The sequence below is a fragment of the Gossypium hirsutum genome, chromosome D05 (assembly GCF_007990345.1).
Source record: "Gossypium hirsutum isolate 1008001.06 chromosome D05, Gossypium_hirsutum_v2.1, whole genome shotgun sequence".
Lineage (NCBI taxonomy): Eukaryota > Viridiplantae > Streptophyta > Magnoliopsida > Malvales > Malvaceae > Gossypium > Gossypium hirsutum.
Genome location: NC_053441.1, coordinates 56,465,483 through 56,482,105, shown reverse-complemented (window position 1 = coordinate 56,482,105; position 16,623 = coordinate 56,465,483). Strand labels below are relative to the sequence as shown.

At 33.9% G+C, this 16,623-nt stretch overlaps 1 protein-coding gene across 1 annotated transcript; it reads right to left on the bottom strand.

Annotated features, from left to right (window-relative positions):
• Window positions 1-3,460: 3,460 nt before the first annotated feature.
• Window positions 3,461-16,323, bottom strand: LOC107895687 (receptor-like protein 9DC3). Its single transcript, XM_041092753.1, has 2 exons — window positions 15,956-16,323; window positions 3,461-3,596 (listed from the first exon to the last, which is right to left on the bottom strand). Exons 1-2 carry the CDS (start codon window positions 16,321-16,323, stop codon window positions 3,461-3,463), a joined length of 504 nt encoding a protein of 167 aa, XP_040948687.1.
• Window positions 16,324-16,623: the final 300 nt, after the last annotated feature.

The window sequence follows — 16,623 nt, the reverse complement described above, 5'->3', positions numbered from 1 at the left end:
CTCTCCTAGCCTACCGAACATCTGTTAGAACCTCTACTGGGGCAATACCATTTTCTCTAGTTTATGGGATGGAAGCCGTTTTACCCATTGAGGTGGAAATTCCTTCCCTCAGGGTATTGGCTAAGTTAAAATTAGATGAAGCAAAATGGGTTCAGTCTCGATATGACCAGTTGAACTTAATAGAGGGGAAAACGTTAAAAGCCATTCAGCATGGTCATATGTACCAAAAACGAATGATGCGAGCCTATAACAAAAAATTTTGTCCAAGAGAATTCCATAAAAGGGATTTGGTGTTGAAGAAAATTCTTCCTATACAAAAAGACTTTAGAGGAAAATGGATGCCAAATTGGGAGGGTCCTTATGTTGTAAAGAAAGCCTTTTCTGGTGGAGCTTTGATTCTAAGTGAGATGGATGGTAAAATTTTGCCAAATCCTGTAAACGCAGACTCTGTCAAGAAATACTTTACTTGAAAGAAAAGGGAACCAAAGTGAAAACCCGCAAAGGGCGCCTTAATTCCTAAAAAATAAAAAATTGGAGAGGCCAAGGTGAAAACTCGCGAAGGGCGCCTTGAGGCCAAAGGGGATTTCAGTCGAAAACCCGAAAAGGGCAGCTCAGATATTGATCGGAATAGGGCATGAGGTGATTTAAGCTGTTCAAATTTTGATTAGATTGGAGCATATGATGATCTTGCTATACCTGAATCAACAGGAAAGGGTATGCAACATCTTGGAGCATCGACAGAGTACTGTAGATCTCTTAAACACATGTCAAACTCAGAATGGTCTTCAGAAAGTTTGTACAGAGAAATTCAAGCTGTGATAACTGGGGGCACCTAGTTCTTATATTATTTATATTGAATGTGTTATTCTTGAAATACCTTTTTTCTTTTTTTTCAAGATACACATTCTCAATCAACTTCTTTGTTATTCTCTTTTTACAATTTTCGATATTTTATTTATTTCGAGTAATGCTAAAAAAAATTGACTTTATTCTTATCCGTTGTTATTACCTTTTTGCAAGCATGTTGCATTGGAATAATGATTAATGGACTGATAAAACTTTCACAAGGGAAGTTTTGCATATTACTCTAAAAAAGTTTCTAGATAATACAGTAACCTGAAACAGGACTATTGTTTAGAACGAACCAAGTTTAAAGGTCAGAAATCTAATAAGGAAAAGTCTGAATTAAGACAATTCTTTTGGATTTTGTTGACAGAAACATTGATTGAACAAAATGTCAGCGATAATCATGGGTTAGTAAGAAGAGATTTCTTTGGAGGAAAATTCTTCGTGCATAAACATTTGATGTAGCACTTTGAAAATGGTATAAAAACCAAAGAATTACATGTTTTGTATCCTTAAATTGCGATACTAGAGGATTGAGAAAAGGCCAGATTTCTCTACCCTTAGTTTACAACGAGAGAAAGATGGTGTGAATTTTGTACCCCAGTGGATTAAACTTTGAAGTTCACAGTGTGGGCAATCTGACTACGTCTTTCTTTAGAAAAGCCAGCCAAATAAGAAGGTGTTATAGTACGTCAGTGATAAAACCTTAACAAACTTCGAGCAGTGATAACTTAAGTGATGAAAAGGGATCATTCTAAAAAAAGTAGCATCTTACATTCATACAAACATCATTCATACATGTCTAGTTAGGAGCATCTGATGTATTTTGATCATGTCATCCTAATCTTAGGCATAATTAAATTCATTAAACAAGTCATGTTCCTCGGAGAATAGATCAATGGAATTGTAGATCTTATCTCCCTAAGTAGTAGTGGAGCAGATCAAAGACGGCGAATCTTATCTTCCCTAGGAGTAGGGAAGCAAATTTAAGCCACAAATCCTATCTTCCTGGACAACATTGGAGTAGGTTGAAGATTGTAGACCTTATCTCCTTGAGCATCAGTGGAGTAGGTTGAAAATTGCAAATATTATCTCCCTAAGTAGTAGTGGAGCAGATCGAAGACGGCGAATCTTATCTTCCCCAAGAGTAGGGAAGCAGATTTAAGCCACAAATCCTATCTCCTTGGACAGCATTGGAATAGGTTAAAGACTAGTCTTATCTCCTTGAGCAGCAGTGGAGTAGGTTGAAAATTACAGATCTTATCTCCCTAAGTAGTAGTGGAGCAGATCGAAGACGGCGAATCTTATCTTCCCCAGGAGTAGGGAAGTAGATTTAAGCCACAAACTCTATCTCTCTGAGCAGCAGTGGAGTAGGTTGAAAATTGCAGATCTTATCTCCCTAAGCAATAGTGGAGCAAATCAAAGAGTTCGAATCTTATCTTCCCCAGGAGTAGGGAAGCAGATTTAAGCCACAAATCCTATCTCTCTGGACAGCAGTGGAATAGGTTGAAGATTGTAGACCTTATCTCCCTGAGCAGCAGTGGAGTAGGTTAAAAATTGCAGATCTTATCTCCCTAAGCAGTAGTGGAGCAGATCGAAGACGGTGAATCTTATCTTCCCCAGGAGTAGGGAAGTAGATTTAAGCCACAAACCCTATCTCTCTGGACAGCAATGGAATAGGTTGAAGATTGTAGACCTTATCTCCCTGAGCAGCAGTGGAGTAGGTTGAAAATTGCATATCTTATCTCCCTAAGCAGTAGTGGAGCAGATCGAAGACAGCAAATCTTATCTTCCCCAGGAGTAGGGAAGTAGATTTAAGCCACAAACCCTATCTCTCTAGACAACAGTGGAATAGGTTGAAGATTGTAGACATTATCTCCTTAAACAGTAGTGGAGTAGGTTGAAAATTAAAGATCTTATCTCCCTAAGCAGTAGTGGAACAGATCGAAGACAGCGAATCTTACTTCCTAGACGATGCAGTGGAATAGATTGAAGTCACAACGATGAATCTTGCTTCCCCGACATTACAGTTCAAAAGATTGAAGCTACAGCAGCGAATCTTACTTCCTAGACGATGCAGTGGAAAAGATTGAAGTCACAACGGCAAATCTTGCTTCCACGGCATTACAGTTAAAAGATTGAAGCTACAATAGCAAATCTTACTTCCCTGACAGTGTAGGGGAACAGATTAAAGCTACAATGGCGAATCTTGCTTCCCCGACATCACAGTTAAGCAAATTAAAGTTACAAGTTCCAAATCCTATCTCCCCAACGTTACGGTGGAGTAGATCAAGGCACCAATTCCTATACCTCTGAAGATGCAGTAGGATGGAATGAGGCTATTTGAAGAAGAAGAGCACTGAGGTCCAATACGACCAGGCAAAATTGACCTTTTTTTAGTCTTCGCTCCGTTCTTGTTACACGACAACAAGCAAAGATGGGCAGCTATAAGGCCCAATTTTAGCCCGGGCCCATGCAGATTAAATAAACAAAAAATAAAAACCAAAACAATAAACAATGTCCAATTTTTACAAACCCAAAATCAGCACAGCCCAGTAAACTAAACCCTATTACCCTAGCCCAAACCTAAACCCAACTACATCTAGGCCAACTATCATACAGCCCAAAACAGAAAAGGAACCAGAAACCCTAGAGACAATGGCAAGCCTCTAGCGCCGTAGCCACCAGGGCTTTCCCTCGGCCTCATGCGCTCCTCCGTACATGCCACGTCCACCCTCTGTACGCCGTACCTATAAACAGAGCAAACAACACAGTAGAAAACAAAAAATTGTATTTTCATTTTTGATTTTTTTCATTTTTTCGGCATATAAAACAAAAGGCGAAACTTTTGTAATCGGTTACACACGGATTCACAGAGATTGAATACAAAAAAAAAACTAAATATTCAGAAAAATTAAGAGGTGAAAAGATTTTTTTTCTTCATTTCTTCCTTTTCTGTTATTGGCTCTTTTGTTCCTTATTCAATACAATAATAGAAGATTAGAAAGCAAAGAGCGTACCTCGTGGTTGATCTTTTACTCCCTCCGTCGCAATAGGAGGCAGGTACGGAATCGGGGCCTCCAAACGTTGGTTGGTTGAGCGGCGCTGAGGACTATTAGGGTTCTTCAGTTTTTTATAGAAAAATGATAGGAGGCTATTAGTTTAGGTTTTAGTTTAGCTTATATATTGTGAAAGAAATGACACCGTTTTAAGCATGCTTCAGTAGCCTTAAAAATGACGCCGTTTGGAAGCTCAGACCCGATGATCCGATTTGACCCGAGGAGGATCCGCGTGTTTTGTTTCAATGGCTTATTTGCGTGTTTGGTTCTTCTGCTTTTTGATTTACTTCAGTTTAACCCTTTTTTTTAATTTTTGCCACATAATTCCATCCTGCTTGCAATTTCGTCCTTCTGTCAGTTGAGGGGACAAACGTTCAAGACGATGCCGTTTCCAATGATCTGACTAGATTGCCACGTGGGACTTGTGTGTTTAATTTCGTTGATAGTCACTCTAATTTTAAATGAATTTCAGTTCGGTCCTTTTCATTTCATTTTATTGCACGTTTTACCCCTAAATTTCTGTTTTAATTCCAAATTAGTAATTTGTTTTGTTAGTTTTGCTACTAAAATAATTACTTTAATATTAGTTTATCATTATCACTACTACCATTATTATTATTTTTTTAATTTTTTTCCTTTTCTTTTTTTTTCAATTTACCTACCCGTTTTTATATACATTATTTTATTTTACTACGTAGTATTATTTTAAGTTTCCCATATATCATTATTTAATTTCATAATGTATTATTATATATATACGAGTCTAACATAGTTGGTACACATTGTTATGATTTTATTTATAATATATTCTTAATATTTATAGATATATTGTTTATTTTAAAACTTTTATAGATATATTTATTGATTGTTTGACATTCATTAGTATATGTTTTAGCTTACGAACAATCATTTCGTGTAGTACATTTTTATTCAATCGTTGTTTATTCGTGCAAAAGATTACGCTTAATATCATGTAAGTACTTAAATCATTTTATTCCGAAAATTTTCAAAATGCTTGGTGTTCACGATTCTCGAGATGGTCATGCCCTAACTTACTGGGCTTCGATTCTTTTCGTCGAATTTAGATAGCTAAGTATTTCTTTTTCAATAAAACCGTACAATTTTAAATAAAAGTTCTTCAGGATTTCAAGATGTTGGATCCTAACTCACTGGATATGACATTCTGCTATCTCGAATTAAGGATTTTTAAAAAATAAATGCAATATTCGGTATTTAGGATTTTTGGAAAATTGAACCCTAACTTACTAGGTTTTGATTTTTCATTCGACCCAAAAAAAACTGAATATCCTTTTCAAATTTTAATGCTTGACTTTTAAAAATCAAAAGACAAACTTAATTTTGAACGATACTAAGACATTAAACAATCAATTCGGTACCAATTTTGGGCGTTACGAGAGTGCTGACCCTTCATCGCCGTAATCGACTCCCGAACCTATTTTCTCAAATTTCGCAGACCAAAATCATTTTCAAGGTGAGCCGATCACACCTCAAATAAAGGTAGGTGGCGACTCCCATTTTCGTTTTTTTAAGTCGACAACTAAACTTTTTTGTTTTCAAAAAGTGGTTTCGACAGGGACTTTAACTTTGGATTTGATAATTGTTCAGTAATCATACTGTTTAAAACCAAAATGTTAATCAAAACGGCAAGACATTATAGTTTATAAGTTAAGGGTTTGTATTGCAAAGTTTTCAAATTTCAGTATAATATTTTATAACTCTATTGGTTAAGCTACGATTTTGTTTCAATTAAATTAATAAATAAGATTTTCGTCAAAATGTTTTTACACAGTATTCTAACTACCTACATTCTTAATAAAGTAAATAACTTTATACTTTGGAGATAAATTAAGTTTTTATGTAACCCTTCGATGATGTTTTTTACATAATAATGTACCTTCATAATCCGACCGTAACGTCTAAGCTAATGTTTTCTATGCAATTTAGGATTTTATATTATGTTTTTGGTATTTAGGCCTTAGGAATAAATATTAATAAAATAAGTGTTTTTAACATATTTTATGAGTGTTGTGACCCAATGGTTGACATGAGCCCTAGGTTTTGCTAATATGTTTAATTGAGTATGTATGATGAAGATATAAATGCCCAATTGACGTGGAAGCAATGGTCGAGTGATGTAGAAGCTTCCCGAGACGTCAAGGCACAAAACGAACATCCTAAGGCTGGAATTGGGTGTCGTGTCGCGCCACACAATGGATGTGGGGCAACATAGGTCGACATATTGCCCAAGTAATTCGGGTTATTTTTGTTCGCGTAATCAAACATAAAGACCTAGGATGTGCCATAGGCCTAATTTAAGCTACCAACACTTTTATAAATAAGACATTAGGGGTTTGATATAACTAAGTCATCCAAGACGCCTTAAAAAACACTAGTAGTTTAGTTGTCGATTTAGATTAGTTTTCTTTCGGCTTTTCATAACTCTTTTGTTTTTCCTCTTGAAATCAGTTTTGATTCAAGAATTTATTTATATTATCAAAGTATTTAAGTTTACTTATTCTTTGCATTCGATTTATTCCTTTTTTCCAATCAAGTGATTTACTACTCTGTTCCCCATTGGATATTCAAATCCACGATTATTCAAATCTCTTTTCTCTTCCAAATCGATTGTGTTCTTTACATGATTTATTCAATTGGAATTGAAATTATGAATAACATGAGTGGCTAAATCCCTTAGGGGAGATTAACGAGTGGATGGGATGTAATTAACGGAGGAATTAGGGTTTCCCAAGAGGGATTAGTTAGTATGATTTGCGTATGCTTAAACCACTAGGATTGACAACCCTAGGAAGTTATCATAGGCTAGACGAAGTCGGGAGATAAGTCGAACTAAGTAAATCGTAATTTATCTTGGTTGAGAAAGTGAGGTTGGTAGATAAGTGATTATCAACCAATTGATTAGTTAATTTGAGGACGAGGGGTAATAATTGGTTAATCGGTAGCTAATCCACCCTAAAACCTTAATCCGAAGTTAGTTGCAAATCTTGAAGTGAGTTAATCTTCCTGATTGGTTTATAGATTTTTATCATTTGTTTATTTTTCGCATTGATTTATTTTCATTATTTATTTGTATCTTCTTAATCTATTTTATGGTTCATCGTAATATAGAAATTAATTAGCACTATTTAGACTTGTTATTGTAAAAAAAATTCATAATTTATTTCATCCTCCCTTGGGTACGACCATCGAAATACTTCTAAAGTATTTCGTTATACTAAACTATATTACAATTTGACACGTGCACTTGCGGACACTATTGTCTTAATCTCTTATATTTTTGGTGTTATATTTTACTATAAACGATAACTCGTTTATAGGTGGTCAATATTTATGCTTGTACTTTGAAAAGTTTGTAGTTTGATCCTTCTTCAAGCTCAGACAACTTAAGAGCTTTCATCAGCTCGATTGAGGTCTGGTTTTGATTGTATAACATATTATGCATGGAATTATGTCATAAATCAGTAATGGAATGAATTAATTGCTATGAATTGTATGTGGTTTGCTCCAATAACTGTGGTAGCATTCCGTAATCCGGGTCCAACGATTGGACCGAGCGAAGGGTGTTACGAGCTTGGTACCTATTTCATGCCAACTTTCCAATCTTACCATTTGCTGTAATTTTTACAACATTTTTCCTACACAAAACATGCCAAAACATTTTTTTGGGCCAAAAATCATTTTTGAGCAAAAGCTAAAATTTTTTACTTCTACTTTTGGCTAAAAAAATGCTTTTGCAAAACATTTTTTTTGTCCTAAAAGCAATGCTTTTATCTAAAAAGTGTTTTTTTGTCGCAAAAGTGCTTCTTAGAAGCAATGCTAAACTGGCCCTTAGTGTTACGATATTGAGAATACTGCTTTCAGTGTCGTGACACCCATTTCCTAATGTCGCGACATTGACCCTATTTACTCTATCTTGACTTGATGAAGCCCGAAATGATTTCTATCTGTAACCAAACTTTAACAGAAGCTTAGCAATGAATTAATTAGCTTCAAATGAGTCTAATTATGTTTAAAATAAAGTTTTAAAATTAATTTTCGTGTTAAATAGTGTTAGTGTTCAAATGTTACATCCTTTGCTCATAAGCTACAAGTTCATCCTAAGTAAGGAGTGTCACACATCGATCCAATTCCAAAAACATTGCATAAAAATAAAATTATTTAGATCAAATTCCACCAGTTTAGAACCATCATTTGATTGGATTAAAAAAAACCCTATTATTATATATATATATTTTAGTTTTTACTAATTTAAAAATAAAATATTAATTTTTATATAAAATATATTAAAAACTAATATGAAATAATACAAACAGAAGTAGATCGGAGTTTGATTTCGGTCCTATTTCGTCTTGTATTCTTTTGCGCATGATACTAAGTAAATTTATGGTTGAATTTTCATGTAAATGCATCATTCGATTCGAACTTTTATTTTGTGTCTAAAATAATTGGTATCCATGTAGTAATCATAATCCATCCTTGTGAGATATTAATTAATAATTACTGTACAAATAAAAATAAATGTTACAAGCCACTACTTTATTAATATAAAAATGGACGTTGGGTTTGTTTGAAACTAGCAATTTGTTATCATAGGTTATATTCAACCCATTGAACTATTAAGGTTATTCAGGTTTTGGTTTATATGATATTGATTAAATTTATCGTCGAATTTTTGTTTAAATTTATTTTCATTTTAACTATGAGATGTGATATTGTGGTTACTGATCACCTCATCCCTTAACCAACTGATCGGGAATTCAATCCCAGTTAAAGAATTTGTTAGAGTTGTGTGACCCAAATTCTTGTTAAATAAGAGATTGCTTGCAAGTCAAGTTAAACAAAATATATTTTCTTTGTAAAAGATTTAGTATTTATTAGTATAATATATTGAGCATTTATTTGTATAATTTATTTCACCTGCAAATTTAGCCTATAAAACTTTTGGAGAATTTTGTGTTTACGTTTCGAGGGTTCTTTGTTTTTGAGTTTTGGGGTTAGTTTTTGTCTTCATCTTTTGTATTATTCAGTCTTTTGTCATTATAGTAAAATTATCTTTACCCGTGATTTTTTATTCTTTTTTGAGGGATTTTTCCGCGTTAAATTTGTGTGCTCAACTTCTTCCGCTATTTTTACTTGTTTGTTACTTAATCAGGTCGATCCCCAATAGAAATTAATCATTCAAAAGAAAAATAGTGATTTTTTATATTACTATAATCTAGAGGCGAATCTAGGGGGCTAGCAAGCACTACACTAAAACAGGTCATTAGCGGCCTTTTTTTAGGCCTTTAGCGGCGCTTTTTAACGCCACTAAAGGTATTTGCGGCGCTTCCACAAGCGTCGCAAAAAAGGCATCTAACGAAAACGTTGCAAACGTTTGCAGCGTTTACAAACAAAAACGTCGCTAAAGACCATGTTCTTTAGCGGCGCTTAGAAAGAAACGCCTCTAAAGAACATGGTCTTTAGCGGCGTTTATTTCTAAGCGTCGCTAAAGAACATGGTCTTTAGCGGCGTTTTTTACTAAGCGCCACTAAAGAACATGGTCTTTCGGGGCATTTATTTTCTAAGGGCCGCTAAAGAACATGGTCTTTAGCGGCGTTTCTTTCTAAGCGCCGCTGAAGAGCATGGTCTTTAGCGGCGTTTTTTTCTAAGCCCGCTAAAGAACATTATCTTTAGCGGCGCTTTTATACAAAAACGCCACTATTTTTAGGATTTTTTATATTAAATTTTTAATTTTTTCAGTCCTGCTGTAGGAACAAATCAAAAGCAACCAGATCTAAACCAGCCAAAAGCAATAAATTTATATAATATTTCAAATTAAACGAATAAAATAATATTAATATCAATAAATAAAAGTGAATTCATATTATTTTTGCAAAAATGTTAAATGTTAAAATGATAAAAATATTTATGCAATACACTATGACGGCGGAAGTTGCGACTGAAACATCTTCATCATAGTCTGAAGCTATTGCTGGAGTTCGTCGTACTTTTTGCTCTGCTCTACTTCTCTCGCTGCAGCCTCTGCTTCCCTCGCTGCCGCCTTTGCTTTAATTTGTAGCTGGAGTTCTTCATATTTCCTTTGAACCTCAACTGTGGTCGCTTGCATCTGAGCCATCTGGTCTTTTAACCTCTGAACTTCAGCTTGAGCCTGACTCCCCGAAGCCATGTATTGGTGCGAGCTGGATCCAAAATATTGGGTTGGGCTAATAAAAGATCCTTGAAATCGAACCCGACCATACTTTTCTGGACCCAAAACTTCAGTAATAATCTGGTTATCAATGTCTTCAAGATGAACAGAACTATCACTAGAAGCAATCGCTTCGTACTCTGCCTTTTTGTCCTTTAGTTTTTCCTAATAAATAAATCACATAGTTAGGAACGCAATATATATTAAAAAACATATGCAACATAACAATAGTCGCATTACAATCAATTAATTAAACCATTAGAAAATAAACACTATAAATAACTAAAACAAGATCAATGAATTAAACCATTAGAAAATAAACACTATAAATAACTAAAACAAGTCAAATCGTATTAAGTAAACGTACCATTATTTCATCAGCTTCAGGAGTCATGGGAGATCCATCTTTCTTCCTGTGTAATCTCAAAAAGTTGAAGGCGTCCAACTTTTTGACCGGACGACAGTTCCTACAATATAGTAGTAAAAATATTATTTAATGGAAAGTTATACATATTTGACAATATTAAAAAATTAAAAATACCTCCGCCTCAGCTACACATGCAAAACTTCTCGACCCGGCTGTGTGATTGAATTTTTGTTTCTGCTTGCTGCTTTTTCCAACTTGTTCACGATCCTACGTTATGAAATTTTTAGTACGTAATTAGTAAATACTATAAACCAAAATAATTACAATAGTAAATTATTTAAGTAATATATTCAAGTAATATACTATAGTAAATTTTAGTAAAAAATATGTTTTAGTAAGTAATGTAAGTCATGTAGAATATACTTAAAAATATATATTTAAGTAATGTAAGATGTCAATTTTAAAAAATTATTACTTAACAATATATATTATTAATAAGTTAAATTAAATTGTAAAAATATATTTAAAAATATAATAAATATTGAAATTATATATTAACTTTAAAATATATATTAATAAGTTATTTATATTAAACATGCAATCAAGTAATAATTTATTGAGAATTCATTATATAATCAATTTATTAAACATTCAATCAATTAACTAACCAAAATTGATAATTCATTGACATTCAATCAATTAATCGATCAATTTATTGAATAATCATAGATTATTAAACATTTATTAATTGAAATAAAATTGTAAATCGATAAAATTGAAAATCGATAATTATAAATACAGTATAATTATGAATATATATTCGAATAATTATAAAATTAAATAAAATTATATAAATTTTACCCGTAACAACTAACAACTATACATGAGAAAAATCAAGGCTATATATTGAAGAAAACAAATTTTGCATCCTTATCAACAATGCCATTTGCAGGATACCTGAACACTTTTGAATTCATGCCTAGTGCTGAAATGATTGATGGGAATGGCATGAAAGAAATATGAAAGTAAATATTGACTTTGATTTCAAACCTACAACCACTTCATCTAAAATTGGAATGCATGCAAAATAAATTTAAAATTGAAATAAATACTGCAAAAAAAAAAGGAAAACATAAGTAAATTAGTACCAAATAAATAGGAAAAAAATAAAACAACTCTAAATCCATTACTGCAAAATAACAGTTAGGCACCTATAGCAATTGAATTCGGATTTCAGTTTGGTTATAACAAGTTACAACAAAATCAAACCAAATCAGAAATGATAAAAGGAAGCCTATATATATTCATTATAATCAAACACAAGAATGGCTTTTCTTTAACAAAAAAGTTTCCCATTGAAAAGTTTTTAAAACAAATTCATTAGATATAACAAATGCCAATAACTTTTCCACGCCATATATATATAGCAGACTAAAGGCAAACAACAGTCTACCAGTTCCAAATATGTTATGAGAAAGCAGTGTTTCACATAAAAGAAACACGTGGTATGGTACCCACTATCAAACTAATCAAAATCATCGACTAATTTACTCATAAAGGACCAATTTTTGAGCATCAACGAGTTGAATAAAAGTAACCCATATCAGTTTTAAGGACCCAAAGCCACTAGTTTTAAATGATGAAATTAATACCGAGAGCTTTATACCTTGGAAAGGGTATTGGCCAAAACTGAAGATGGAATCCCAAATTAGTAATTGTAGCGTCTTCTCCTCGGTTTCAGCCTTGGAGCTTCTGGGAAAGTTGGAAGATTGAAAGCGTGGGTAGCTGAAATAAAGGAGTCAAAACAATAGTAATGAAGAAGCAACAGAGATCATTAATGCATGAAGAAAAAGAACGAAGTACTCGAACTTACCGATGGTTGTGGCGCAGGAAATAGACAGACGGAGTGATGCAGCACAGGAGACGGCAGAGTAGCAGGTGGTCGGGTTTGGGGGGCTGTTAGGGATTAGGGGAAATTTTAGGGATTTGGGGGAGAATGAGTATTTGGGGGATAAGTGATGGAGAATCGGGTGTAATATTTGGTCAGACGGATGGAAAAAATACGACGCCGTTCTCATCTAAAAAATAACCATTTGCGGCGTTTACATTAAAGCGCCACTAAATTTAATTTAAACGCGGTCGTTTCATCAATAAACAGCTGAAACATGTGGCGTTTCCCAATAAACACCACTAATAATATAGATAAACGGCATCGTATCAATAAATGTTAAAACATTTTTGCGGCGTTTTAAGCAAAGCACCACAAACTATAAGTCAAAACTTTGCGGCGTTTTAAACTAAGCGCCACTAACTATAAGTCAAAACGCAGTCGCTCCATCAACACTTACCTCGAAAACGCCACTAATAACATTTACAAAACGGCAACGTTTCAACAAATGTTAGAACAATTTTGCGGCGTTTGAAGTAAAGCGCCACTAACTATAAGTCAAAACGAAGCCGTTTCCCTAACAGTTTACCCAATGTTGTGGCGTTTTCAAAAAATGCCACTAATACCATAGACAAAAACGACAACATTTCAATAAACATAATTACAATTTTGCAGTGTTTCATGGAAAGCGCCACTAATAGCAACGTAAAACGGCGCAGTTTCATTAACTCCTAATACAACTTTGCAGCGTTTTTTTAAAGCGCCGCGAATAGAGAAGAACAGAACGGTGCCGTTCCCCTTCCCAGTGACAAGAAATGACGCAGTTTTACTTAACGTTAAAATACTCTTTCTGGTGTTTTGAGATAAACGCCTCTAACGCTTTTCATTGCAAAAAAATTTTCAAAATTTCTACAAAATTTAAAAATATTTATAATTTATTTTAAATTATATATACGCTAAGAATAGAATACAAATATACTAGCACGTGAGTTGTCAAAATAGTGTCATCCAAGATTGAAGTTAAATTGATCCAAAATTAAAACCAAAGTTATAAAATGGAAAAAATAATAATAAAAAAATGAGAGAGTAATACATTTTAAAAAAATAAATTCGCGTTTTAAACCTGCTTAAATTATAATTTCTAAATCTTAAACCTCAAAAACCAAACCCCAAACCCCAAAACCCCAAACACTAAAAGTCAAAACCAAAAGTCCCAAACCGTAATATTCCTAAACCATATTTTAGGGTACTTGTGTGGCCAATGTTACTGTAGTATAAAACATATATTTTATATTCATATATTAAATTGCATGAATCTTTAGTAAAATCTAAATGTTCTTCAATTTTTAAACAGTATCCTTAAACCCTAAACACAAACTCTAACACATAAACTATTAACCCAAAATAATAAACATTAAACTGTAATCCCTAAAACTCTAAACCATGGACATTAAATCATATATTCTATAACGTAAACCCTTAAATAAAATAAAAATTTTGCAGTGCCACTAAAGTTCCCAATAGGCCTAACCTGACCCCGAATCTTTAAACCCTAAATCACTAACTCTTATCTTCTAACCCTTAACCCAAACCACTAACCCCGGCCTTAACTACTAAACCTAAACCTTATTTAATACATAAATTAAAAAATATTAATTAATCAAAACCCTAAATCCTAACCCAAATCCCTAACCCCTAACCCCTAACCCTTAAACCATATTTTTTAAAAATTAAAACACACTAATTAATATAAACCCTAAAGCCTAACCTGACACCGAATCCATAATCTATATAAACGTTAAAATTGTTACTCTTAAACCGACCTTAAATCCTAAATTAACCGTATACCCCAAACCGCATATATATTAAACCCTAAACTATAATGATAAATAATTAAATATTTTAAAATTAATACTATCGATATCGTATCTTTAACAATTGTATATGAAATTATTTAATATATAAATTACAAATCAATCAGTCATGTACCTAAAATTTTTTAAAATTATTTTAAATAATACTATTTCAATTTTTCCTTTTTTAACAAATATACAATTAAAAATAAATTGAATTTTAATTAATATAAATAAACAAATTAAATATAAAAAACATATAAAATGATTTTGTGGCGCTTTTAGGAAAAACGCCGCTAAAGCACTAAAAAGTTCCGAAAACGATGCCGTCTGGCTTAGGTTTTTTGTGGCGTTTCGGGAAAAGTGCCGCTAATACTATGTTTCAGCAGCGTTTTCCTGTGTGCGCCACTAATTCCAGTATACATCAAGAACTAAACGCTGTATTTTCGTTAATACCTTTTGGTGGCGCTTACCACAAAGCGCCGCAAATAGTAAGCATTAGCAGCGTTTTGAAATAAGCGCCACTAACTTTAATATACGTCAAGGCCAAACTCTGCGTTTTGGTTAGGATACTTTGCGGCGCTTTCCACAAACGCCACTACTACTATAGTTTAGCGGCGTTTTCCAATAAGCGCCACTAATTCTAATATACCTCAAGACCAAACTCCGCGTTTTGGTTAAGATATTTTGAGGCGCTTACCACCAAATGCTGCTATTACTATGCTTTAGTGGCGTTTTCCTTAAACGCCACTAATTATAGTATACATCAAGACCAAAACGCTACGTTTTGGTTAAGATGTTTTGCGGTGTTTAACACTCAGCGCCGCTAATACTATACATTAGCGGCGTTTTCTTTATAAGCGCCACTACTTGTAATATACATCAAGACCAAACTCTGCGTTTTGGTTAACATCTTTTGCGGCACTTCCGCTAAGCGCCGCTAATACTATGCATTACCAGCGTTTGTTCGTAAGCGCCACTAATTCTAATATACATCAATACCAGAATGCTGCGTGTTGGTCTTGAGATTTTGCGGCGCTGTGTGGTAAATGCCGCTAATGATGTTCTTTTACGGTGTTTGTTCGGGAAATGCCACTGTTCGTCCGGCTTTTTGTGGCGTTTTAAAAGAAGCGCCGCTAATGCTAGATCTTTAGCGGCGTTGTATTCTTTGCGCCGCTAATGCTTGATTTTTAGCGGCGTTTGTAATCCAAACACCACAAAATATGCCGCTAAAAGCCTGTTCTGGTGTAGTGAAGGGCTCCAGTCTCCCCTAAAATAGAAAATTACTATTTAGACCCTTTAAAATTAATAAAGGTAACATTGTACTTTGACTCTCTTACAATTATAAAACTATAATTTAATCCTTTCAAAATTATAAAAATAGAAACTATTATAAATTAAAATTTGGTTTCCGTACCAACAAAAATTTTGTAACTTCCCCCAAGCTATAATCGAGAGCTATGGCTTTGCAATGGATATTTCTATTACCTGTAATAATTAAAATACCAATTTTATGGTACTGTGGACAAACAAGACATGTTTAAACTTTTATTGAAAATCATGCATGAAACTTGGCTTGTAACAAGAATACACGGAAAATATTATGGAAAAGATGCTGGAAACAAACCCTATATCATCCACTACTAATTCTTTCTACTTCCATTTCGATGGATCCTTCTTCTCTTTTTTGGGTTTCGCTTGATCATCTTCACTAGCCAATGGGGTCTCCCAGTTGTGAAAACTATGTATCCCATACTCAATCCAAGCACTAGTCCACTTCCATAACCCATTGCTGCAATTTTCCAAACAAGTCTTGTTTCAGATTCGTCTGCAACTGTTGATGGAGGTGATTCTGGTTCCTGATTGTTGCCACATTTCTTTGACAATGGAAATCCACATAGTCTGGGGTTGCCACCGAAGGAATCGTTTGAAAAAGTATCAAAATGATTAGCTAACGGTATCTGCCCCTCAAGATTGTTATGAGAAAGATTCAATGCTCCAAGAAATGTCAAGTCAGTTAACTGCACTGGGATCCTTCCTTGAAGCTTGTTTGATGAGAGATCCAATGATTCAAGTGCTGCCATTTTTCCAAGTGATGGTGGGAAATTACCTGCTAAGCTATTGTGCGAGAAGTTGAGCACTATGAGTGAGTTAAGTTCTCCAACTTATTTAGGAATTGATGTGATCTCAATCGCATCATGTTGTGGCACCACTCGTTGCTATCATGATTGGCCTAAACACGAGGGCCCCAAGTGCAAGATGAAGCTCAATCTCAGCTCAACAAGCTCAATCTTAGTTTTTCCCAGCTCGATTTAGCTCACATGAGCTTAATTTAGCTTACTTTAGCTCGTTTGAGCTTGGCTTAAGTTTATTTCAACTCATTT